At 49.2% G+C, this 27,145-nt stretch overlaps 1 protein-coding gene across 1 annotated transcript in view; it reads left to right on the top strand.

Annotated features, from left to right (window-relative positions):
• The first annotated feature begins 213 nt into the window (after positions 1-213).
• The window catches only part of LOC139405632 (transmembrane protein 65-like), a 61,307-nt gene continuing 34,375 nt past the window's right edge, over positions 214-27,145 (top strand). The window contains exons 1-2 of the mRNA XM_071148049.1: positions 214-628; positions 851-1,168. Of these exons, the coding sequence (XP_071004150.1) occupies positions 886-1,168 (283 nt within the window). The 5' untranslated portion in view covers positions 214-628; positions 851-885. The remainder of the gene's footprint in view (positions 629-850; positions 1,169-27,145) is intronic.

Raw genomic sequence — 27,145 nt, forward strand, 5'->3', positions numbered from 1 at the left:
GAGAGGCCACCGGTCGGACTAAAATACGTTTCCCATAATGCGGCAGTAGAAATGTAGTGTTTCAATAGCCCTAGTGCTCATCTGGGAAATGTAGTCACTAAAAATAGCATGTAGAACGTTCTTTAATGGCATTACGTATGGAATGAAAAATACATTTCCCATGTTGTCATACATGTACTATGCTCAAATGTCCTGTGCAGACGTCCTTAGGATGTCTATTGATACCTGCCGCAAAATAGGCCTACAAGTAGGCTATTGGTCTAGTGGTACCTTCGCACTCACTGTACGAGCTATACAAAAACGTAAGGCAGATGCCGTCATAGCTACGTATAGTCAAGCTATTCCATTGGAGAATATTTTTAGCCTCGAGAGAAGGGCGCACATCACGGGGAAGAGAAGCAGCCCATCCGACCGCAGACGGGGAAGAAGCCTAGGCGATGTTGTGGCTTTGAAGATGAGGAGGAATGTTTATTTTTTGACTCACCGATCTTGCCACGAATGTGTTTTGTTGGCGAATTGTTTTCATGATCTATGAAATTGTGATCGAAGGACTTATGGTTCGGTGCTGCGTTTTACACCCGAAAGAGATCTGATTTTTTGACAGGACAGAGCATCCGCTGATCGAGAGGTCGGTGTTGTCATAAGTTGCACTTTGACAGCCCGATCTGAGTCTGTGTCTACTTTGTTATTTATTGCCTATGAATAGGCTTAGCCATTCCACAGTAGCCTAATGCTGTCAAAATAATCCATTGCATTCATACGTGAAACAGTCGATGATGTTGTATCGTAAGTAGCCTCCTGTATTTTTCTTTACGCTTCAGTAAGCGTTAAAATTGTATTTCTATTCTAGGTTGTCGACGCCTCCACTTCCCTTTTGTCTCCACCATGCTGCCCAGTTTGCAGAGAGTCCTGCGGCCCGCCCTCATTCTGAGGTCGGGGAACATGTTGGGAAGAGTCCACGGGTCAAACCTAGCTCCGCTACGCCAGCCTGTACCGATGCTACCCAGCCAGCAGAGCTGCGACTTGGGCACACACCCTCACAAGGACCCGATGGAGCCCTTGAACTCGCCTCAAGGAGCCAAGGATTTTATTTATAGTCTTCACCCCACCGAACGCACAACCCTGCTCAGAGAACTGCACCGGTTTGAGTCGATAGCAATAGCTCAAGGTAAGAATAATAACAGTAGCCTACTGGAAAATGTGTGTCACTTCCCCGAGTCGCACGGAGAGTTCATTATAGTGTCACTCTTGTTCCTTTACCGTTAGTCCACCCTAGGCTAAACTGCTAGGTCCAGAAACCAAATAATGACAAAATACCTATTGTTTCAAATGTGTAGGTGTAAAAATAAATGTTTCTAGACCTATTACATTGTACTATAGGTCCATTACAGAACACTTACTCTCATAAGATTAAAACAATGCGTTATTTCTTTATTGATATCAATACACTCTGCCCTCAAATTGTGAGATTTCTGTATCTGTAAAAGTAGGTGAGGATAGAATGCTTATGCCCTTGTTGTAAGCAGTATAGTAATGTGTGTGTGTGTGTGTGTGTGTGTGTGTGTGTCTGTGTGTGTGTGTGTGTGCGCGCGCACGTTGGTGTGAATGTGTTAGTGTGAGATATGGAGAGAGAGAAATAGATAGAGAGAAAGAGAGAGACAGGGAGAGAGAGAGACAGGGTGGGGGGGGTAGAGAGAGAGACAGGATGGGGGGATAGAGAGAGAGAGAGGGTGGGGGGATAGAGATAGAGAGAGGGTGGGGGGATAGAGATAGAGAGAGGGTGGGGGGATAGAGAGAGGGTGGGGGGATAGAGATAGAGAGAGTGGGGGGGATAGAGATAGAGAGAGTGGGGGGGAGAGAGAGAGGGTGGGGGGATAGAGACAGGGTGGGGGATAGAGAGAGAGACAGGGTGGGGGGGATAGAGATAGGGTGGGGGATAGAGAGAGAGACAGGGTGGGGGATAGAGAGAGGGTGGGGGGGATAGAGAGAGAGACAGGGTGGGGTGGATAGAGATAGGGTGGGGGATAGAGAGAGAGACAGGGTGGGGGATAGAGATAGGGTGGGGGATAGAGAGAGAGACAGGGTGGGGGATAGAGAGAGGGTGGGGGGGATAGAGAGAGAGACAGGGTGGGGTGGATAGAGATAGGGTGGGGGATAGAGAGAGAGACAGGGTGGGGGATAGAGAGAGGGTGGGGGGGATAGAGACAGGGTGGGGGATAGAGAAAGGGTGGGGGGGATAGAGACAGGGTGGGGGATAGAGAGAGGGTGGGGGATAGAGAGAGAGACAGGGTGGGGGATAGAGAGAGGGTGGGGGATAGAGAGAGAGACAGGGTGGGGGGGATAGAGATAGGGTGGGGGATAGAGAGAGAGACAGGGTGGGGGATAGAGAGAGGGTGGGGGGGATAGAGACAGGGTGGGGGATAGAGAGAGGGTGGGGGATAGAGAGAGAGACAGGGTGGGGGGATAGAGATAGGGTGGGGGATAGAGAGAGAGACAGGGTGGGGGATAGAGAGAGGGTGGGGGGGATAGAGAGAGAGACAGGGTGGGGGATAGAGAGAGGGTGGGGGGGATAGAGAGAGGGTGGGGGGGATAGAGAGAGGGTGGGGGGGATAGAGAGAGAGACAGGGTGGGGGATAGAGAGAGAGACAGGGTGGGGGATAGAGAGAGGGTGGGGGGGATAGAGAGAGAGACAGGGTGGGGGATAGAGAGAGGGTGGGGGGGATAGAGAGAGGGTGGGGGGGATAGAGAGAGGGTGGGGGGGATAGAGAGAGAGACAGGGTGGGGGATAGAGAGAGGGTGGGGGGGATAGAGAGAGGGTGGGGGGGATAGAGAGAGGGTGGGGGGGATAGAGAGAGAGACAGGGTGGGGGATAGAGAGAGGGTGGGGGGGATAGAGAGAGGGTGGGGGGGATAGAGAGAGGGTGGGGGGGATAGAGAGAGAGACAGGGTGGGGGGGATAGAGATAGGGTGGGGGATAGAGAGAGAGACAGGGTGGGGGATAGAGAGAGGGTGGGGGGGATAGAGAGAGGGTGGGGGGGATAGAGATAGGGTGGGGGATAGAGAGAGAGACAGGGTGGGGGATAGAGAGAGGGTGGGGGGGATAGAGAGAGGGTGGGGGATAGAGAGAGGGTGGGGGGGATAGAGAGAGGGTGGGGGATAGAGACAGGGTGGGGGATAGAGAGAGGGTGGGGGGGATAGAGAGAGGGTGGGGGGGATAGAGATAGGGTGGGGGATAGAGAGAGGGTGGGGGGGATAGAGAGAGGGTGGGGGATAGAGACAGGGTGGGGGATAGAGAGAGGGTGGGGGGGATAGAGAGAGGGTGGGGGGGATAGAGATAGGGTGGGGGATAGAGAGAGAGACAGGGTGGGGGATAGAGAGAGGGTGGGGGGGATAGAGAGAGGGTGGGGGATAGAGAGAGGGTGGGGGGGATAGAGAGAGGGTGGGGGATAGAGACAGGGTGGGGGATAGAGAGAGGGTGGGGGATAGAGACAGGGTGGGGGATAGAGAGAGGGTGGGGGATAGAGACAGGGTGGGGGATAGAGAGAGGGTGGGGGGGATAGAGAGAGGGTGGGGGGGATAGAGAGAGAGACAGGGTGGGGGATAGAGACAGGGTGGGGGATAGAGAGAGAGACAGGGTGGGGGATAGAGAGAGGGTGGGGGGGATAGAGAGAGAGAGAGGGTGGGGGATAGAGAGAGGGTGGGGGATAGAGATAGGGTGGGGGGGATAGAGAGAGGGTGGGGGGGATAGAGAGAGGGTGGGGGATAGAGAGAGGGTGGGGGGGATAGAGAGAGGGTGGGGGATAGAGATAGGGTGGGGGGGATAGAGAGAGGGTGGGGGGGATAGAGAGAGGGTGGGGGATAGAGAGTGGGTGGGGGGGATAGAGAGAGGGTGGGGGGGATAGAGAGAGGGTGGGGGGGATAGAGAGAGGGTGGGGGGGATAGAGAGCCAAAGTGCCTGAGAGCATCATGGTTGCAGATGATGTCTGTAATGATCCAGTGGTGTTGAGGCTGTTGAAGCACATTTCTCCTGTTCTCTCTGTTATCCATAAGGACCACACTTCTCCTGTTCTCTCTGTTATCCATAGGGAGCACACTTCTCCTGTTCTCTCTCTGTTATCCATAGGGACCACACTTCTCCTGTTCTCTCTGTTATCCATAAGGACCACACTTCTCCTGTTCTCTCTGTTATCCATAGGGAGCACACTTCTCCTGTTCTCTCTCTGTTATCCATAGGGACCACACTTCTCCTGCTCTCTCTCTGTTATCCATAGGGAGCACACTTCTCCTGTTCTCTCTCTGTTATCCATAGGGACCACACTTCTCCTGTTCTCTCTGTTATCCATAGGGACCACACTTCTCCTGCTCTCTCTGTTATCCATAGGGACCACACTTCTCCTGCTCTCTCTCTGTTATCCATAGGGACCACACTTCTCCTGTTCTCTCTCTGTTATCCATAGGGACCACACTTCTCCTGTTCTCTCTCTGTTATCCATAGGGACCACACTTCTCCTGCTCTCTCTGTTATCCATAGGGACCACACTTCTCCTGTTCTCTCTGTTTTCCATAGGGACCACACTTCTCCTGTTCTCTCTGTTATCCATAGGGACCACACTTCTCCTGTTCTCTCTGTTATCCATAGGGACCACACTTCTCCTGCTCTCTCTGTTATCCATAGGGACCACACTTCTCCTGCTCTCTCTCTCTGTTATCCATAGGGAGCACACTTCTCCTGTTCTCTCTGTTTTCCATAGGGAGCACACTTCTCCTGTTCTCTCTCTGTTATCCATAGGGACCACACTTCTCCTGTTCTCTCTGTTATCCATAGGGACCACACTTCTCCTGCTCTCTCTGTTATCCATAGGGACCACACTTCTCCTGCTCTCTCTCTCTGTTATCCATAGGGACCACACTTCTCCTGTTCTCTCTGTTATCCATAGGGACCACACTTCTCCTGTTCTCTCTGTTTTCCATAGGGACCACACTTCTCCTGTTCTCTCTGTTATCCATAGGGAGCACACTTCTCCTGTTCTCTCTGTTTTCCATAGGGACCACACTTCTCCTGTTCTCTCTGTTATCCATAGGGAGCACACTTCTCCTGTTCTCTCTCTGTTATCCATAGGGACCACACTTCTCCTGTTCTCTCTGTTTTCCATAGGGACCACACTTCTCCTGTTCTCTCTGTTATCCATAGGGAGCACACTTCTCCTGTTCTCTCTCTGTTATCCATAGGGACCACACTTCTCCTGTTCTCTCTGTTTTCCATAGGGACCACACTTCTCCTGTTCTCTCTGTTTTCCATAGGGACCACATTTCTCCTGTTCTCTCTGTTTTCCATAGGGACCACACTTCTCCTGTTCTCTCTGTTTTCCATAGGGACCACACTTCTCCTGCTCTCTCTGTTTTCCATAGGGACCACACTTCTCCTGCTCTCTCTGTTTTCCATAGGGACCACACTTCTCCTGTTCTCTCTGTTTTCCATAGGGACCACACTTCTCCTGCTCTCTCTGTTTTCCATAGGGACCACACTTCTCCTGCTCTCTCTGTTTTCCATAGGGACCACACTTCTCCTGTTCTCTCTGTTTTCCATAGGGACCACACTTCTCCTGCTCTCTCTGTTTTCCATAGGGACCACACTTCTCCTGTTCTCTCTGTTTTCCATAGGGACCACACTTCTCCTGCTCTCTCTGTTTTCCATAGGGACCACACTTCTCCTGTTCTCTCTGTTTTCCATAGGGACCACACTTCTCCTGCTCTCTCTGTTATCCATAGGGAGCACACTTCTCCTGTTCTCTCTGTTTTCCATAGGGACCACACTTCTCCTGCTCTCTCTGTTATCCATAGGGACCACACTTCTCCTGCTCTCTCTGTTATCCATAGGGAGCAGATGTCTCCTGGGTCACATAGGGCTGAGGAGTGGGATGTTTCTGACTGTTACCCTGGCCTTAATACTTTATAATGGGCATTGTGCCCTGTACTGCTGTTTCTTGAATAACCTACTGAGAGACATTTGTCCACCTGGGTGTTATGGTAAACATTTGTCCACCTGGGTGTTATGGTAAACATGTGTCCACCTGGTGTTATGGTAAACATTTGTCCACCTGGGTTTGGTGTTCAAATCAAATCAAATCAAATGTATTTATATAGCCCTTCGTACATCAGCTGATATCTCAAAGTGCTGTACAGAAACCCAGCCTAAAACCCCAAACAGCAAGCAATGCAGGTGTAGAAGCACGATGGCTAGGAAAAACTCCCTAGAAAGGCCAAAACCTAGGAAGAAACCTAGAGAGGAACCAGGCTATGTGGGGTGGCCAGTCCTCTTCTGGCAGTGTCGGGTGGAGATTATAACAGAACATGGCCAAGATGTTCAAATGTTCATAAATGACCAGCATGGTCCAATAATAATAAGGCAGAACAGTTGAAACTGGAGCAGCAGCACGGCCAGGTGGACTGGGGACAGCAATGAGTCATCATGTCAGGTAGTCCTGAGGCATGGTCCTAGGGCTCAGGTCCACCGCGAGAGAGAAAGAAAGAGAGAATTAGAGAGAGCACACTTAAATTCACACAGGACACCGAATAGGACAGGAGAAGTACTCCAGATATAACAAACTGACCCTAGCCCCCCGACACATAAACTACTGCAGCATAAATACTGGAGGCTGAGACAGGAGGGGTCAGGAGACACTGTTACAGTAAACATCTGTCCACCTGGGTTTGGTGTTACAGTAAACATCTGTCCACCTGGGTTTGGTGTTACAGTAAACATCTGTCCACCTGGGTTTGGTGTTACAGTAAACATCTGTCCACCTGGGTTTTATGGTAAACATAATATTATGAACCTGGTCACCTGAGCGCAGTAAGACTCTGGTTTGAATCTGGGTCACCTGAGACCAGTAAGACTCTGGTTTGAACCTGGTCACCTGAGACCAGTAAGACCCTGGTTTGAACCTGGTCACCTGAGCGCAGTAAGATTCTTGTTTGAACCTGGGTCACCTGAGACCAGAAAGACCCTGGTTTGAACCTGGTCACCTGAGCGCAGTAAGATTCTTGTTTGAACCTGGGTCACCTGAGACCAGAAAGACCCTGGTTTGAACCTGGTCACCTGAGCGCATTAAGACTCTGGTTTGAACCTGGGTCACCTGAGACCAGAAAGACCCTGGTTTGAACCTGGTCACCTGAGCGCAGTAAGACTCTGGTTTGAACCTGGGTCACCTGAGACCAGTAAGACTCTGGTTTGAACTCGGGTCACCTGAGCGCAGTAAGACACTGGTTTGAACCCTGGCCCCTTGAGCACAGTAAGACTTTGTTGAGCTAAACACTGGCAAACCCTTAGGCATTACTTCAAGGAGATAACTGAAGCCTTCAGGTCCAAGTCAAGGTTACTTCTCACTGAGTCACCTCAGGGTCCCAACCCAGAGTCCTAGCCCAGGGTCCCATCCCAGGGTCCCATCCCAGGGTCCCAGCCCAGGGTCCTAGCCCAGGGTCCCATCCCAGGGTCCCAGCCCAGGGTCCCATCCCAGGGTCCCTGCTCAGGGTCCCAACCCAGGGTCCCAGCCCGGGGTCCCAGCCCAGGGTCCCAGCCCAGGGTCCCAACCCGTAGTCCCAGCCCGGGGTCCCAACCCGGGGTCCCAGCCCGGGGTCCCAGCCCGGGGTCCCAACCCAGGGTCCCAGCCCAGGGTCCCAGCCCAGGGTCCCAGCCCAGGGTCCCATCCCAGGGTCCCAGCCCGGGGTCCCAGCCCAGGGTCCCAGCCCAGGGTCCCAACCCAGGGTCCCAGCCCAGGGTCCCAGCCCGGGGTCCCAGCCCGGGGTCCCAGCCCAGGGTCCCAGCCCAGGGTCCCAGCCCGGGGTCCCAACCCAGGGTCCCAGCCCGGGGTCCCAGCCCAGGGTCCCTGCCCAGGGTCCCAGCCCCGGGTCCCAACCCAGGGTCCCAACCCAGGGTCCCAGCCCAGGGTCCCAGCCCAGGGTCCCAACCCAGGGTCCCATCCCAGGGTCCCATCCCAGGGTCCCAACCCAGGGTCCCAGCCCAGGGTCCCAGCCCGGGGTCCCAACCCAGGGTCCCAGCCCAGGGTCCCAGCCCAGGGTCCCATCCCAGGGTCCCAGCCCGGGGTCCCAACCCAGGGTCCCATCCCGGGGTCCCAACCCAGGGTCCCATCCCAGGGTCCCAACCCAGGGTCCCAGCCCGGGGTCCCAGCCCGGGGTCCCAGCCCAGGGTCCCAGCCCAGGGTCCCAGCCCAGGGTCCCATCCCAGGGTCCCAGCCCAGGGTCCCAACCCAGGGTCCCAACCCAGGGTCCCAGCCCAGGGTCCCATCCCAGGGTCCCAACCCAGGGTCCCAGCCCAGGGTCCCAACCCAGGGTCCCAGCCCAGGGTCCCATCCCAGGGTCCCAACCCAGGGTCCCAGCCCAGGGTCCCAGCCCAGGGTCCCATCCCAGGGTCCCATCCCAGGGTCCCAACCCAGGGTCCCAGCCCAGGGTCCCATCCCAGGGTCCCATCCCAGGGTCCCAACCCGGGGTCCCAGCCCGGGGTCCCAGCCCGGGGTCCCAGCCCAGGGTCCCAGCCCAGGGTCCCAGCCCAGGGTCCCAACCCAGGGTCCCATCCCAGGGTCCCAGTCCAGGGTCCCAGCCCAGGGTCCCATCCCAGGGTCCCATCCCAGGGTCCCAACCCAGGGTCCCATCCCAGGGTCCCAGGCCAGGGTCCCAGCCCAGGGTCCCACCCCAGGGTCCCATCCCAGGGTCCCAACCCAGGGTCCCATCCCAGGGTCCCAGTCCAGGGTCCCAGCCCAGGGTCCCATCCCAGGGTCCCAACCCAGGGTCCCATCCCAGGGTCCCAGTCCAGGGTCCCAACCCAGGGTCCCAGCCCAGGGTCCCATCCCAGGGTCCCATCCCAGGGTCCCAGTCCAGGGTCCCAGCCCAGGGTCCCATCCCAGGGTCCCAGCCCAGGGTCCTATCCCAGGATCCTAGCTCAGGGTCATATCCCATGGTCCCAGCCCAGGGTCCCATCCCAGGGTCCCAGTCCAGGGTCCCAACCCGGGGTCCCAGCCCGGGGTCCCAGCCCGGGGTCCCATCCCAGGGTCCCAGCCCAGGGTCCCAGCCCAGGGTCCCAGTCCAGGGTCCCAGCCCAGGGTCCCAGCCCAGGGTCCCATCCCAGGGTCCCATCCCAGGGTCCCAGCCCAGGGTCCCAGTCCAGGGTCCCAACCCAGGGTCTTTGCATCTTTTTGATCTGAGGTCCTCCTCACTGTTCTCTGTATAAGTAGTTGCTGTCTATATCTGTGCTCTCTGAAACAGTAGAGCGGTAGTGAATGTGATAAGTAAGAGGGGAAACAACAACAGGTATTATCTCCTCTACATGATAGTACAGGAACAGGAAGGAAGGTAACAGAGATTATACTGCTCCCTCTACTCTCTCCGTTAGGTTTTATTGAGGCGGACTGAATGGGTTTCTAGACGTTCATCTGTTTTATTGCGTGTCTGTTGAGGTTATTATGTGTAGGGGACACATTCCCTTACGGATCATTTAGACAACAGCTACTAAAAGAACGATAGAAATGATGATGCCTCTTATGTGGGGTGTCAAGAGACTGTCAGTTTTAAACTTGACATCTGTTCATAATATTACCTCGGCTAGTGTGGGTCATTCACGTGATGTCATTGTTGTCACAATGTAAGAAATCAACATTTGAAGGATATTTCTTGGATGTTTCTTGGCTCTTTTGGATGGAAATTTATTGAGAACGTAGTGTAGAAAATTGACACAATTCCATTTCCCCTGCTGTAAAACAGTATCGCAGCGCTTGAGGCGTCACTACAGACCCGGGTTCGATCCCAGGCGGCGTCACAGCCGGCTGTGACCGGGAAACCCATGAGGCGGCGTACAGTTGGCCCAGCGTCGTCCGAGTTAGGTCGGGGTTTGGCCCATCGCACTTTAGTGACTCCTTGTGGCGGGCCGGGCCACCAGCAAGCTGACTTCCGGTCACCAACTGGACGGTGTTTCCTCTGACACATTGGTATGGCTGGCTTCCGGGTTAAGGTGAGCAGTGTGTCAAGAAGCAGCGTCGTGTTTTAGAGGACGCATGGCTCTCGACCTTCGCCTCTCCCGAGTCCGTAGGGGAGTTGCAACGATGGGACAAGACTGTAACTACCAATTGGATATCATAAAAAGTTTTGTTTTTTTTTAAGAAAAAAAGATTGAGAATCAATTAATTGACCAGGTCTGAATCAAGACCCAATTAAGAGATCTTAAACGTTAGGCCTAACTGCTCTGAAAGTAGCTTCCCTAAGTAGCATAATCATGTGGTGACCTGTGAACTGACACACCACAAAGCATTTCAATCTGCCTGGGGGATGCTCAATGATGCTGCTGTCACAGTGGAGTTACTGGGCTGATGTTAAATGCCGTGTGGAATACAGATCTACTGCGGTTATGGAAGTACCTCTCAGATCATTCTCAGGAACAGCACTTCATTCCTCAGGAGCAACAGGGGTCGTGTTTAAACACTGTCCTGTTGACGAGATCCCAGGCTCTGGGTTTTTAATGGGCCTTGAATGAGAGGTGAACGAGAGGTGACATAGGGAAAAAGAGGTGGTAGTTATTTGTGCTATGACCTACTGGATTAACCTACAGCAACTGGCAGATATCATCTGTCTCCCAAATGGTGCACTATTCCCTATATAGTGCACTACTTTAGACCTGGGCCCTATGGCACCCTATTCCCTATGTAGTGCACTACTTTAGATCTTGGCCCTATGGGACCCTATTCCCGATATAGTGCACTACTTTAGACCTGGGCACTATGGAACCATATTCCCTATATAGTGCACTACTTTAGACCAGAGCCCTATGGCACCCTATTCCCGATATAGTGCACTACTTTAGACCTGGGAGTCTGTTTCCTACAGTCTTGATTCTCAAGGGGAGTCAGTTGACTGTGACAGTGTCACCTTCATGGTATAGGCTATAGTCCTCTGGGTCTCTAGGGCTTGTGTTACACATACAGGCAGGGAGGGAGACAGGCAGGCAGACAGTTAGACAGAGAGGCATGCAGGCAAACAGGCAGTTAGACAGAGAGGCTTGTAGACAGGCAGGGAGGGAGACAGGCAGGCAGACAGTTAGACAGAGAGGCATGCAGGCAAACAGGCAGTTAGACAGAGAGGCTTGTAGACAGGCAGGGAGGGAGACAGGCAGGCAGACAGTTAGACAGAGAGGCATGCAGGCAAACAGGCAGTTAGACAGAGAGGCTTGTAGACAGGCAGGGAGGGAGACAGGCAGGCAGACAGTTAGACAGAGAGGCATGCAGGCAAACAGGCAGTTAGACAGAGAGGCATGCAGGCAAACCGGCAGTTAGACAGAGAGGCATGCAGGCAAACAGACAGTTAGACAAAGAGGCATGCAGACAAACAGGCAGTTAGACAGAGAGGCTTGTAGACAGGCAGGGTGGAATGCAGGCAAACAGACAGAGAGGTACCAGACAGGGAGACAGGCAGGCAGAGAAGGAAGACAGACAGGTAGGGAAGCAGGCAGACAGGCAATTAGACAGCCAATTTTTTCACTTTATATATGATCTACCTCACTTGCTTTGGCAATGTTAACACATGTTTCCCATGCCAATAAAGCCCTTGAATTGAATTGAATTGAATTGAGAGGCCGATAGGGCCGGAGAGAGGGAGAGATTTAGGGAGGGAAGGAGAGAGGGAGAGATTTAGGGAGGGAAGGAGAAAGGGAGAGATGCAGGAGGGTAGGCAGGGGGCAACATATCACGTGGAGGACGCTGTCCTCTAATCACCATGGTGCCTTGTGGGGGATGGGGAAGTGGCTCTTCTTTACGACCTTGATTTGCCTATCTACAGTATCACACACACACACACACACACACACACACACACACACACACACACACACACACACACACACACGGCCTATCTATCCGTCGATCCTGCAGCTCTAAACAGGTCTTCGCGGTTGAACACAGGCACTCTGCCACCAGTGCTTTCAAGGAGCTGCAGTAGTAACCCACTGTGACCCCACAGTACCGTTCCCCACAGTACCGTTCCCCACAGTACCGTTCCCCACAGTACCGTTCCCCACAGTACCGTTCCCCACAGTGGGTCTTGCTCTGCTTTTATGCTTTATGCTTTAAAGCCACAGCAGGGTTATGACATCTTGTATTCTACTACTGCTTTGATGCTTTAAAGCCACAGCAGGGTTATGACATCTTGTATTCTACTACTGCTTTGATGCTTTAAAGCCACAGCAGGGTTATGACATCTTGTATTCTACTACTGCTTTGATGCTTTAAAGCCACAGCAGGGTTATGACATCTTGTATTCTACTACTGCTTTGTCTGACGTATCTCACACACACACACGTCAGTTTGTTGTGATTTACGACTGTAGGTCTGTAGCCATGGCAACACTTTGTGCGTTCGGTCTCACAAGTGACAAAGGTTGTTGATCATTTAAAGGTTTCTTTATGAAACCTGCAGAGATATACAGTATTTATGTTCTTTCCTTTCCCAGTTAACTTGATGTGTGTAAGAATAACAAAGTAGTCACGTTGTTGAGGGCATCTTGATCGGCGAGGTCAAACCCTTCTCTGTAAGGGCCAATAACAGCCAGCCTTTCACTCATCGGGAACTATATTGAACTTGAGAAATCATCTCTGCTCTGAATGTTGTTTCATTAAAATGCAAGTCATACACAACTCTAGAAACAAATTTAAATGTCGGGTTGATGTTCGTTTATGTGGTGACAACCTGAGGACAGCCATTACACGCTTAGGGTTACCAGATGGGGCTGCCAGAGACTCATTTAATAACACCTTCCCCAGTCTGGACTGGAGCCAGAGACACAGGCATGACAATGTAATATACACATCTCTGTGACACAACACCACAGACGAGGGAAATATTCAGAGCTCATGTCAAAAAGGTCCCTCACCGGAGATATTTGTTCTTGCTGAAGAGTAAAGATGAGACATTGTACTGAAGCTATTAGACAACCTGAAGAAAACAGAATTTGTCATATTGGCATTAGTATCTTATTACCGTCCTCTCTGTTTCATTTCTCATCCTTTTCTCATCTTTCCTCTCTTCTCCTCTGACTCTATCATTCTCTCTTCCTGTTTCTTCCTCCATCCTCTCTCTTTCCTCTCTTCTCCTCTGACTCTATCCTTCTCTCTTCCTGTCTCTCCCTCCATCCTCTCTCTTTCTTCTCTTCTTCTCTGACTCTATCCTTCTCTCTTCCTGTCTCTCCCTCCATCCTCTCTCTTTCCTCTCTTCTCCTCTGACTCTATCCTTCTCTCTTCCTGTTTCTCCTCTGACTCTATCCTTCTCTCTTCCTGTTTCTCCTCTGGCTCTATCCTTCTCTCTTCCTGTATCTCCTCTGACTCTATCCTTCTCTATTCCTGTATCTCCTCTGACTCTATCCTTCTCTTTTCCGTTTCTTCCTTCATCTTGCCAGCCTCCGAGAAGTCTTGCTCCAGCAGTAGTCAGTCGTTAGTGAGTCTTGCTCCAGCAGTAGTCAGTGGGTCTTGCTCCAGCAGTAGTTAGTGGGTCTTGCTCCAGCAGTGGTTAGTGGGTCTTGCTCCAGCAGTGGTTAGTGGGTCTTGCTCCAGCAGTAGTTAGTGGGTCTTGCTCCAGCAGTGGTCAGTGGTTAGTGAGTCTTGCTCCAGCAGTAGTCAGTGGGTCTTGCTCCAGCAGTGGTCAGTGGGTCTTGCTCCAGCAGTGGTTAGTGGGTCTTGCTCCAACAGTGGTTAGTGGGTCTTGCTCCAGCAGTGGTTAGTGGGTCTTGCTCCAGCAGTGGTTAGTGAGTCTTGCTCCAGCAGTGGTTAGTGAGTCTTGCTCCAGCAGTGCTTAGTGAGTCTTGCTCCAGCAGTGGTTAGTGGGTCTTGCTCCAGCAGTAGTCAGTGGTTAGTGGGTCTTGCTCCAGCAGTGGTTAGTGAGTCTTGCTCCAGCAGTAGTCAGTCGTTAGTGAGTCTTGCTCCAGCAGTAGTTAGTGGGTCTTGCTCCAGCAGTAGTTAATGGGTCTTGCTCCAGCAGTGGTTAGTGGGTCTTGCTCCAGCAGTGGTTAGTGGGTCTTGCTCCAGCAGTAGTTAGTGGGTCTTGCTCCAGCAGTGGTCAGTGGTTAGTGAGTCTTGCTCCAGCAGTAGTTAGTGGGTCTTGCTCCAGCAGTGGTCAGTGGGTCTTGCTCCAGCAGTAGTTAGTGGGTCTTGCTCCAGCAGTGGTTAGTGGGTCTTGCTCCAGCAGTGGTTAGTGGGTCTTGCTCCAGCAGTGGTTAGTGAGTCTTGCTCCAGCAGTGGTTAGTGAGTCTTGCTCCAGCAGTGGTTAGTGAGTCTTGCTCCAGCAGTGGTCAGTGGTTAGTGAGTCTTGCTCCAGCAGTGGTTAGTGAGTCTTGCTCCAGCAGTAGTCAGTGGTTAGTGGGTCTTGCTCCAGCAGTGGTTAGTGAGTCTTGCTCCAGCAGTAGTTAGTGGGTCTTGGGAGTGTCCTCAGGGGGGGGGGGGGGGGGGTGTGGAGGTAGAGAGAGGAGGGAGTGTCCTCAGAGGAGGGAGTGTCCTCAGAGGAGGTAGTGTGGAGATAGAGAGAGAAGGGTGTGTCCTCAGAGGAGGGAGTGTCCTCAGAGGAGGTAGTGTGGAGATAGAGAGAGGAGGGAGTGTCCTCAGAGGAGGTAGTGTGGAGATAGAGAGAGGAGGGAGTGTCCTCAGAGGAGGTAGTGTGGAGGTAGAGAGAGGAGGGAGTGTCCTCAGAGGAGGTAGTGTGGAGGTAGAGAGAGGAGGGAGTGTCCTCAGAGGAGTTAGTGTGGAGGTAGAGAGAGGAGGGAGTGTCCTCAGAGGAGGTAGTGTGGAGATAGAGAGAGGAGGGAGTGTCCTCAGAGGAGGTAGTGTGGAGGTAGAGAGAGGAGGGAGTGTCCTCAGAGGAGGTAGTGTGGAGGTAGAGAGAGGAGGGAGTGTCCTCAGAGGAGGTAGTGTGGAGGTAGAGAGAGGAGGTAGTGTGGAGGTAGAGAGAGGAGGGAGTGTCTCACTCTCTCAATTTCAATTTAAGGGTCTTTATTAAGCAAGTGAAATAGATAAACAAAACAAATGTGAAATAAACAATAAAAATGAACAGTGAACAGTAAACATTACACTCACAGAAGTTCCAAAAGAATAAAGACATTTCAAATGTCATATTATGTCTATTTGATGTGCAAATAGTTAAAGTACAAAAGGGAAAATAAATAAACATAAATATAGGTTGTATTTACAATGGTGTTTGTTCTTCACTGGTTGCCCTTTTCTTGTGGCAACAGGTCACACATCTTGCAGCTGTGATGGAACACTGTAGATATGGGAGTTTATCAAAATTGGTTTTATTTTCAAATTCTTTGTGGGTCTGTGCAATCTGAGGGAGATACGTGTCTCTAATATGGTCCTACATTTGGCAGGAGGTCAGGAAGTGCAGCTCAGTTTTTTGCCAATTTTAATCATTTTAACCGTACACTTGTTGTTAGTGTTCATTGATTTTATAATGTCATATGTTTTACCCCCAACACCACTTTCCATCCGTTTGTTTAACAGACCCTCATGACAAATTGAGTCTAAAGCTTTTTTTAAATCAACAAAGCATGAGAAGACTTTGCCTTTGTTTTGGTTTGTTTGTTTGTTCAATGAGGGTGTGCAGACGTGGTCTGTCGTACGGTATGCTGTTGACGCATATCCCCTGATAGTTATTGGGGTCAAATGTGTCTCCACTTTTGTGGATTGGGGTGATCAGTCCCTGGTTCCAAATATTAAAGAAGATGCCAGAGCTGAGGATGATGTTAAAGAGTTTAAGTATCACCAATTGGAATTTGTTTAGGATACCATCAACCCCACAGGCCTTTTTGGGTTGGAGGGTTTTTATTTTGTCCTGTAACTCATTCAAGGTAATTGGAGAATCCAGTGTGTTCTGGAATCCAGTGTGTTCTGGAATCCAGTGTGTTCTGGAATCCAGTGGGTTCTGGTCGTCTTTAATAGTTGATTCTAAGCTGTGTATTTGATCATGTATATGTTTTTGCTGTTTGTTCTTTGTTATAGAGACAAAACAATTGGAGAAGGGGTTTACCCAGACATCTCCATTTTGGATAGATAATTATTTGTGTTGTTGTTTGTTTAGTTTTCCAATTTTCCCAGAAGTGGTTAGAGTCTATGGATTATTCCATGACATTGAGCTGATTTCTGACGTGCTGTTCCTTCTTTTACCGTAGTGTATTTCTGTATTGTTTTAGTGATTCACCATAGTGAAGGCGTAGACTCAGGGTTTATAGGTCTCTATGTTTTTGGTTGGATAGGTTTCTCAGTTAATTATTTTGGTTTTTGCATTCTTCATCAAACCACTTGTTATTGTTGTTAATTTTCTGAAGTTGTCTGCTTGAAATGTTTAGGTTTGATAGGGAAGCCGATAGGTCAAATATACTGTTTAGGTTTTCTGAGGCCAAGTTTACACCTTTTGATGAGGAAATTATCTAGAAGGGATTGAATTTGTTGTTGCCTAATAGTTTTGTTGTTGATTTCCACCCTACTTTCCTTCCATCTATAGCATTACTTAATATTATTCAGTTCCTTTAGCTTTGATGCCTCATGATTGAGCATAGCTCTGTTCAAGTAGAGTGTGATTTTTCTGTGATCTGATAGGGGTGTCAGTTGGACAGACTGTGAACGCTCGAAGAGCTCTCTCTCTCTCTAATGACTGCCTGTGCTATCTAGTTCTCTCTCCTCTCTCTCTCTTTCTCTCTCTCTCTCTCTCCCTCTCTCTCTCTCTCTCTCTCTCTCTCTCTCTCTCTCTCTCTCTCTCTCTCTCTCTCTCTCTCTCTCTCTCTCTCTCTCTCTCTCTCTCTCTCTTCTCTCTCTCTCTCTCTCTCCTCTCTCTCTCTAATGACTGCCTGTGCTATCTAGTTCTCTCTTCTCCAAATGGAGTACTGCCTGCTGGCGTGAGATTGACGGCTGTTCTCTGTCTCCTCTCTACCTGAGAGTCATTATTCTAGCTAGCTGCTGGTAATCAGGGGAATATCTCAGAGATTTTGGTTTAGATCTTTTTCCTTTGTTGTCAGTTTTATTTTGGTTCCCTGCATCACTAATTGGTGTCGGGGGGGAATTGTCTGTTTCTCTATGCAGAACAGGTCCTACTGTTAGTTGACTTCTTCAGTAGAAATAGACTTCTTCTTCCAGTGTTTTCTTACTTCCTTTATCTTCTTCTTCTTTGGTGGTTAGAGAAAGGGGTCGAAGGCCGTTTCTGCTGAAGCGGTGAAGACATGGCACCCTATTTCCTAGATTGTGCGAGAGTTTTGACGAGAACCTCCCACAATTGTGCAAAATTGCCTTAACTGCCTTGCTCAGGGGCAGAACAACAGATTGAACCTAAAGAAACACATATGTGTGGTATTAAAAGGGATGTGGATTTGGACCCGGGCCCGGGCCAATTATCCATATCCATCATTATGTTCTTCTCCCACAAAGACTTCTTTAAGTAGCTGGTAATCAGATGAGTGCATTTACCTCAACACGTCATTCGTACAAGATGCTGCCACTTCCTAGTTGCTGCATCCTAAAAAAAAAACTTGTAATTAGTGTCTTTACCCTTTTTAATCAATACTCCCTCGTAGTGTTTCCTTACATTTGACGTGATACATCATGTGAAAAATAGGATCTTAGTAAATGTGTCAGATGTTGATGTATGTGTGTGGCCAGTTTTCTCCCTGCACCTCCAGTACACTGTTGATTTGTCTAACCCTTGTTTCTGGCCTTTAATGTTGTTGACTACTCTATGTTCATTTAATGCCATGTTATAACCTGGGTGGTTCCAGCCCCGAATGCTGATTGGCTGACAGCCGTGGTATATCAGAACGTTTACAAAATGACAAAACGTGTATTTTTCCTGCTCTAATTACGTTGCTGTCCAGTTTATAACAGCAATAAGGCACCTCAGGGGTTTGTGGTATATGGCCAATATACCACGGCTAAGGGCTGTGTCCAGGCGCTCCGCCATGCATCCATAATGTATCTGCATTAACAGTGGAATGATGTTTCACAATATCACTTACCCCGCCCAGTGTTGTGATTGGCTGTGAAATGGATTTCTCCCGCCCAGTGTTGTGATTGGCTGTTTCCGCCAGGCCCAGATTCTGTTGTCAAAAAGGGAATACAGTTCTGACTTTATTTTATCTCGTGGAAACCGGGGCAAACAATCAACGTTGTCATTTCCTGGTTGCTAAAAAATTCTACACAGTTCACTCAATTTCAGTTTGTGAGAAAACACCACCTGAGTAGTGTAGGGAATCATTGTACCGTCTAAATCACTGGGACAGTGTTTCAATAACAAACAATCTAGTTTTTTTTACAGATGTTTAAAACTGGTGGACGAAACCGAAAGTAAAAACTGAAGCGCGAGTCTCCACCGTGTTACCGAAGACAGTACAGTAGGAAGATAAGCAGAAACTGCTTCTCCAATAGAAATCCCCGTTCGCGCTTCTAGGCGATGTCATGGCAACGTTAGCTAGCTTAACTCGTGCACAGAAACACGTCATCTGGTCTGACGGTCGCCTAGCGCTGAACTGCACATGTGCAGGCCGTCAAATCAAAGGCACTCCTTTGATGTAAAGTCGTTTTTGACGGATTCAAACGGGTCAGTTTGTCACGAGGTTGTAGTAAGAACATGTTCAACTACTTAAGACAGTGGCTCAAATCTAGGTTCTGCCTTTAGATTTCGAGAAAATGGAACAACTAAGGAAAAATGTTTCACTTAATTGAATCCGTCTGTCTGCATATTTCAAGACGTAACATAGTAGTAGGGTGCAGTTAGATACCCCATCGGTTGGATGATATTATTCTCATCGGTTATCTTTAAAAATTGGATAGTTCAATTGGAAACCAACCAATCTTCCATCAGAAAGACAACGAAAAAAATAATATGCTTCATTATCTAAGTGGGGGCGACGGAGGGGAACTAAATGATGCAATTTGAGGAAATGTGTCGGAAAGTAGTGCAGGAACTGGAGATAGGGGTGTGTCTCTGAGATAGGGGTGTGTCTCTGAGATAGGGGTGTGTCTCTGAGATAGGGGTGTGTCTCTGAGATAGGGGTGAGAACAGGTGGGTCTGGGCAGGGTGATGTTGATGTTTGTGTCTCTGAGATAGGGGTGAGAACAGGTGGGTCTGGGCAGGGTGATGTTGATGATGTTTGTGTCTCTGAGATAGGGGTGAGAACAGGTTGGTCTGGGCAGGGTGATGTTGATGTTTGTGTCTCTGAGATAGGGGTGAGAACAGGTTGGTACTGGGCAGGGTGATGTTGATGTTTGTGTCTCTGAGATAGGGGTGAGAACAGGTTGGTCTGGGCAGGGTGATGTTGATGTTTGTGTCTCTGAGATAGGGGTGAGAACAGGTTGGTCTGGGCAGGGTGATGTTGATGTTTGTGTCTCTGAGATAGGGGTGAGAACAGGTGGGTCTGGGCAGGGTGATGTTGATGATGTTTGTGTCTCTGAGATGCCTATTTGACTATCTCCAACCTGCCTATTTGACTATCTCCAACCTGCCTATTTCACTATCTCCAACCTGCCTGTTTCACTATCTCCAACCTGCCTGTTTCACTATCTCCAACCTGCCTGTTTGACTATCTCCAACCTGCCTATTTGCCTTTCTGACTCTTGTATAAATATAATCTTCCCGATGTGGTTTTGGCTTCTGTTGTTCTTTGTCTCCTGCTGCCAGAAACAGTGGCTGGTTCACAGGACATTCAGGAGGTGACACTGAAGTTTACCATGAAATCATAAGGGCTGTTTATTCTACTAGGATCTACATGGGAATAATGACATTATAAAAGGCGTATTTCCTTGAATGGTTAACTTTATGAACTTTAGTCTCTCTAAACTAGTGTCTCTGTAACATAGGCTGCATCTACAATGGCCCTCTATTCTGTTAAACAGGGCACTGGTAATAAGGATTTTGGGGGCCATTTTGGGCTTTCGTTTTTTGTCCAGTGTGTAGCCTGATGTAAAAATGAGCTCTGAAAGAGGTTGCTCTGCTGCGTATTCATGAATTAGGGCTTCCAGATCCCGCCAGAGAAATGTAGAGGTTATTTCCGGATTTGAGCCGAAATGTGAAGCGTTTACCGTGAATGCAGTGTTCGCTAACGTGGAGGAACATTTGTCTTTAAAGTTTCCAATCACGTTGTCGCTGAACATACGCGATACGTGATTGAAATAGAGCACTTATTCCTTATTGGCCGTTTGTTGTTTTAATCTAAAGGAAACAGACAATACTGTCCTACCAAGCCAAAAGGCAGTAACTGCTCATAGCGTGGAACTGATTTACCTTGGTTTCACAGCAACTTTATACAGTTACTGCTAACATGACCCACATTTTCTCCTGAACACAATACAATAGAGGCAGGATACTTGTCCAAATGATTAAGCATGTATTTAATGTAGGGAAAAAATTGACATGAACTCATTTTTTGCTTGCTAGGGCAGAATACCCATCTGTCTTGCCTGTCTGGATTGGAGAGTACTGGGCGTTTTTATCCTCTTTGAAGCTGAGATCTGCGATAGGAGCTATAGCACCACTGGCACCCTATTCCCTATGTAGTACACTACTTGTCTTTTTTTTTTACCAGAGTGCTATTGTCCCCTTGTCAAAAGTAGTGCACTACATAGGGAATAGGATGGTATTTGGGGCATACCCGAAGTCGGTTGAAGTATTACTGAGAAGTGAAACTGTTATTTCTAACGAAGGCCAGAGCAGGAGAGTGAGGAATGTGGTAGAGAAATATCACAGGATCATTTCAAATGAGAACGTTGATTTTAAACGCTTTTAAACGCCATCTGGACAACTGTTGATTGGTAGCCATGGATTCATTACGGTTGCGTTTGGCAAACAAAAGGTTTGGCAAACAAATGGTACAGATTGTTTCGGGATTACAATACAGAAGTGAAAAGGATTTAATGTCTAATTTGGAGACAAGTTGTAGCAGTTCCCTGATATGAGGTGAACGTTGTGCAGCCATCATTCAGGCTATGGACCCCAACTAACCACTCACTGTTTAAGTAGAGGTAGTGTACTACATAGGGAATAGGGTGCCAGGCTATGGACCCCAACTAACCACTCACTGTTTAAGTAGAGGTAGTGTACTACATAGGGAATAGGGTGCCAGGCTATGGACCCCAACTAACCACTCACTGTGTAAGTAGAGGTAGTGTACTACATAGGGAATAGGGTGCCAGGCTATGGACCCAACTAACCACTCACTGTTTAAGTAGAGGTAGTGTACTACATAGGGAATAGGGTGCCAGGCTATGGACCCCAACTAACCACTCACTGTTTAAATAGAGGTAGTGTACTACATAGGGAATAGGGTGCCAGACAAGTCTTATCCATGTGGGCACAAGCAGCAAATAGTTAGCCCCGCCTACCCACCGACTAACCCAACGGGCCCTGGTCAAAAAGTAGCACGTTTTATAGGGAATAGGGTGCCAGACAAGTCTCATCCATGTGGGCACAAGCAGCAACTAGTTAGCCCCGCCTACCCACCGACTAACCCAACGGGCCCTGGTCAAAAAGTAGCACGTTTTATAGGGAATAGGGTGCCAGACAAGTCTTATCCATGTGGGCACAAGCAGCAACTAGTTAGCCCCGCCTACCCACCGACTAACCCAACGGGCCCTGGTCAAAAAGTAGCACGTTTTATAGGGAATAGGGTGCCATTTAGGATGTGACCTAGCTTTGAGGGGGGTGTTACAGTGAGGTAATCAATACTTAGCTGAGGATCAATACCTGAGGTACTAGCACTATTCTGCCTGGTTCGACAGCCTCATTAACCGGTCCTAGTAGACCCAGTGGGTTGTGAACACAGCCTCATTAACAGGCCCTAGGAGACCCAGTGGGTTGTGAACACAGCCTCATTAACAGGCCCTAGGAGACCCAGTGGGTTGGGAACACAGACTCATTAACAGGCCCTAGGAGACCCAGTGGGTTGTGAACACAGCCTCATTAACAGGCCCTAGGAGACCCAGTGGGTTGTGAACACAGCCTCATTAACCGGTCCTAGTAGACCCAGTGGGTTGTGAACACAGCCTCATTAACAGGCCCTAGGAGACCCAGTGGGTTGGGAACACAGCCTCATTAACCGGTCCTAGTAGACCCAGTGGGTTGTGAACACAGCCTCATTAACAGGCCCTAGGAGACCCAGTGGGTTGGGAACACAGCCTCATTAACAGGCCCTAGGAGACCCAGTGGGTTGTGAACACAGCCTCATTAACAGGCCCTAGGAGACCCAGTGGGTTGTGAACACAGCCTCATTAACAGTCCCTATGAGACCCAGTGGGTTGTGAACACAGCCTCATTAACAGGCCCTAGGAGACCCAGTGGGTTGTGAACACAGCCTCATTAACAGGCCCTATGAGACCCAGTGGGTTGTGAACACAGCCTCATTAACAGGCCCTAGGAGACCCAGTGGGTTGTGAACACAGCCTCATTAACAGGCCCTAGGAGACCCAGTGGGTTGTGAACACAGCCTCATTAACAGGCCCTAGGAGACCCAGTGGGTTGTGAACACAGCCTCATTAACAGGCCCTAGGAGACCCAGTGGGTTGTGAACACAGCCTCATTAACAGGCCCTAGGAGACCCAGTGGGTTGGGAACACAGCCTCATTAACAGGCCCTAGGAGACCCAGTGGGTTGGGAACACAGCCTCATTAACCGGTCCTAGTAGACCCAGTGGGTTGTGAACACAGCCTCATTAACAGGCCCTAGGAGACCCAGTGGGTTGTGAACACAGCCTCATTAACAGGCCCTAGGAGACCCAGTGGGTTGGGAACACAGCCTCATTAACAGGCCCTAGGAGACCCAGTGGGTTGTGAACACAGCCTCATTAACAGGCCCTAGGAGACCCAGTGGGTTGGGAACACAGCCTCATTAACAGGCCCTATGAGACCCAGTGGGTTGTGAACACAGCCTCATTAACAGGCCCTATGACTCCCAGTAAACGTCACCCTGCCATGTTCTCCATCCTCCACCGTAGTGGGCACTGAATAATACACTAATGGTTTGTATCTGCTGTCAACATCCTTCTCTCCCCCTCAAGCACATTATGCATATTGATTTAGTTATCAACCTCATGATTTGCACCACAATAGCGTAGACCGAGGTAACTGACCCCTGACCCCACCACATTAATGATGCCTATATTTATGTCGTTGTAGACCCACTACAGACCGATCCCTCAGCTGTTTACCAAAGTGGCGTTCCCAGATGGCCACTTTAAGCCGTAAAACGGTTATCACAATGTGTTTTTCTGATCTCCATCACCACGATGCTTCAGGGATATGAGCCTTGTGTTGTATCATCATGGTGGGAGTTAGTCAGTACCTCCTACCTGCTGATGACTGTGTTGTGTTGTATCATCATGGTGGGAGTTAGTCAGTACCTCCTACCTGCTGATGACTGTGTTGTGTTGTATCATCATGGTGGGAGTTAGTCAGTACCTCCTACCTGCTGATGACTGTGTTGTGTTGTATCATCATGGTGGGAGTTAGTCAGTACCTCCTACCTGCTGATGACTGTGTTGTATCATCATGGTGGGAGTTAGTCAGTACCTCCTACCTGCTGATGACTGTGTTGTGTTGTATCATCATGGTGGAAGTTAGTCAGTACCTCCTACCTGCTGGTGACTGTGTTGTATCATCATGGTGGGAGTTAGTCAGTACCTCCTACCTGCTGATGACTGTGTTGTGTTGTATCATCATGGTGGAAGTTAGTCAGTACCTCCTACCTGCTGGTGACTGTGTTGTATCATCATGGTGGGAGTTAGTCAGTACCTCCTACCTGCTGATGACTGTGTTGTGTTGTATCATCATGGTGGAAGTTAGTCAGTACCTCCTACCTGCTGGTGACTGTGTTGTATCATCATGGTGGGAGTTAGTCAGTACCTCCTACCTGCTGATGACTGTGTTGTGTTGTATCATCATGGTGGAAGTTAGTCAGTACCTCCTACCTGCTGGTGACTGTGTTGTATCATCATGGTGGGAGTTAGTCAGTACCTCCTACCTGCTGATGACTGTGTTGTATCATCATGGTGGGAGTTAGTCAGTACATCCTACCTGCTGATGACTGTGTTGTGTTGTATCATCATGGTGGAAGTTAGTCAGTACCTCCTACCTGCTGGTGACTGTGTTGTATCATCATGGTGGGAGTTAGTCAGTACCTCCTACCTGCTGATGACTGTGTTGTGTTGTATCATCATGGTGGAAGTTAGTCAGTACCTCCTACCTGCTGATGACTGTGTTGTATCATCATGGTGGGAGTTAGTCAGTACCTCCTACCTGCTGATGACTGTGTTGTGTTGTATCATCATGGTGGAAGTTAGTCAGTACCTCCTACCTGCTGGTGACTGTGTTGTATCATCATGGTGGGAGTTAGTCAGTACCTCCTACCTGCTGATGACTGTGTTGTGTTGTATCATCATGGTGGAAGTTAGTCAGTACCTCCTACCTGCTGGTGACTGTGTTGTATCATCATCTTGGGAGTTAGTCAGTACCTCCTACCTGCTGATGACTGTGTTGTGTTGTATCATCATGGTGGAAGTTAGTCAGTACCTCCTACCTGCTGGTGACTGTGTTGTATCATCATGGTGGGAGTTAGTCAGTACCTCCTACCTGCTGATGACTGTGTTGTGAATTAACAGGTACCAATTGGGTTAACATTGTGTCAGCATCATGAGGTCACCTCCAGGGTAGGAAACCGTAATAGGAGGGAACCTTGTCATTCCAAACTCAGTCCAGAAACCTCATAGGCTATTACACCCTGTGTGTGGTGGCGTGTGGTGTGTGTGTGTGTGGGGGGGTGGGGGGGGGGGGGGGGGGGGGGGGGCGTGTGTGTGGGGTGGCGTGTGTGTGTGTGTGTTTGTGGTGGCGTGTGGTGTGGCGGCATGCTGTGTGGGGTAGCGTGTGTGTGTGTGTGTGTGTGTGTGTGTGTGTGTGTGTGTGTGTGTGTGTGTGTGTGTGTGTGTGGAGAATAAGATAGAAAAGACTCACTAGTGTTTTACATTTCTGAGAAACCTTCACTAAACTAACATTTAGCCTCAGAGGCATAGACATGAATACACCCTACATAGACATGAATTAACTATAGATAGACATGAATACACCCTACATAGACATGAATACACCCTACATAGACATGAATACACCCTACATAGACATGAATACACCCTACATAGGCATGAATACACCCGACATAGACATTAATACACCCTACATAGACATGAATACACCCTACATAGACATGAATACACCCTACATAGACATGAATACACCCTACATAGACATTAATACACCCTACATAGACATTAATACACCCTTCACTAAACTCACATTTAGTCTCAGAGGTATAGACATGAATAAACACTACATAGACATGAATAAACACTACATAGACATGAATAAACACTACATAGACATGAATAAACACTACATAGGCATGAATACACCCTACATAGGCATGAATAAACCCTACATAGGCATGAATAAACCCTACATAGACATGAATAAACACTACATAGACATGAATAAACACTACATAGACATGAATAAACCCTACATAGGCATGAATAAACCCTACATAGGCATGAATAAACCCTACATAGGCATGAATAAACCCTACATAGGCATGAATAAACCTTACATAGACATTAATTTGACATACAGATTACAGATGTAGGATCTTAATTTGAGCCAGTTTGCTACAGCAGGAAAATAGTCCTGCGGCAACAGCAAATGTGAGTTATAATCAAATCAAATTGTATTGGTCACATACACATTCTAACAGATGTTATTGAGGATGTAGTGAAACGATTATTATGTGGTTTATAACTAATTTACATTTTTGTAAATGTTGATACATTTTTCATAAGGGTCCGAAATAAAGTTTTCGTCATTTCAAAGTGGAAATTACTAACTTTAGAAGCCTTTTTTAAACCTCAAATTCACTAAAAAATGTTCTAAATGTCCTGCATTTCAGGAACGTTCTCCTGCATCACTGTGATCAAATTAAGATCCTACTCTCAGACTCTAAGGGCATAGAGATAATTGAATGCTGAGTATTTGTGCTCATAGTGTCAGACACTATTTTGAAAGGCAGACAGACTTAATCTGTAGGCTGGGTAGACGTGGACTGAGTCCAAAATGGCACCCTACTCCCTATATAGTGCACTACTTTTAACCAGAGTCGTATGGGCCCTGGTCTGCAGTAGTGCACTATATGGGGACTAGGGAGCCATTTTGGGACACAGGGTAGTCGTCCTGTGGGCCCTGGTCTGCAGAGCATGGCATTACCCTACTGGACGTTTCACACACCATTAATACTCACCTTTTTGTATTTTAATGTGTTCAGAATGGGATTTCAATGTAATTCCACTAGGTCAGTCCCAAACGGCACCCTATTCCCTATGGGCCCTGGTGAAAAGTAGGGTGCCATTTGGGACAGAACGACAGTCCCCCTCTTATCCCTGTCCCGTCGGCCTGGGACACGTCTGTCCCTCTGTCTCTCTGTTCCTCTCCTCCCTGTCTCTCTGTACCTCTCCTCCCTGTCTCTCTGTCCCTCTCCTCCTCTGTCTCTCTGTCGCTCTGCTCCTCTGTCTCTCTGTTCCTCTCCTCCTCTGTCTCTCTGTCCCTCTCCTCCTCTGTCTCTCTGTCCCTCTCCTCCTCTGTCTCTCTGTCCCTCTCCTCCTCTGTCTCTCTGTCCCTCTCCTCCCTGTCTCTCTGTCCCTCTCCTCCTCTGTCCCTCTCCTCCCTGTCTCTCTGTCCCTCTCCTCCTCTGCCAGGCTCCATCCCTGCTCTGTGTCCTGACTCTCAGGTCCTGTCATTTCCTTCCAGACAGGACTGACTTCTTCTCCACAGTAATGACATGTCCTTCCAGACAGGACTGACTTCTTCTCCATAGTAATGACATGTCCTTCCAGACAGGACTGTCTTCTTCTCCATAGTAATGACATGTCCTTCCAGACAGGACTGACTTCTTCTCCATAGTAATGACATGTCCTTCCAGACAGGACTGACTTCTTCTCCATAGTAATGGCATGTCCTTCCAGACAGGACTGACTTCTTCTCCATAGTAATGACATGTTCTTCCAGACAGGACTGACTTCTTCTCCATAGTAAT

This window comes from Oncorhynchus clarkii, chromosome 3 (genome assembly GCF_045791955.1).
Source record: "Oncorhynchus clarkii lewisi isolate Uvic-CL-2024 chromosome 3, UVic_Ocla_1.0, whole genome shotgun sequence".
Classification (NCBI taxonomy): Eukaryota; Metazoa; Chordata; class Actinopteri; order Salmoniformes; family Salmonidae; genus Oncorhynchus; species Oncorhynchus clarkii.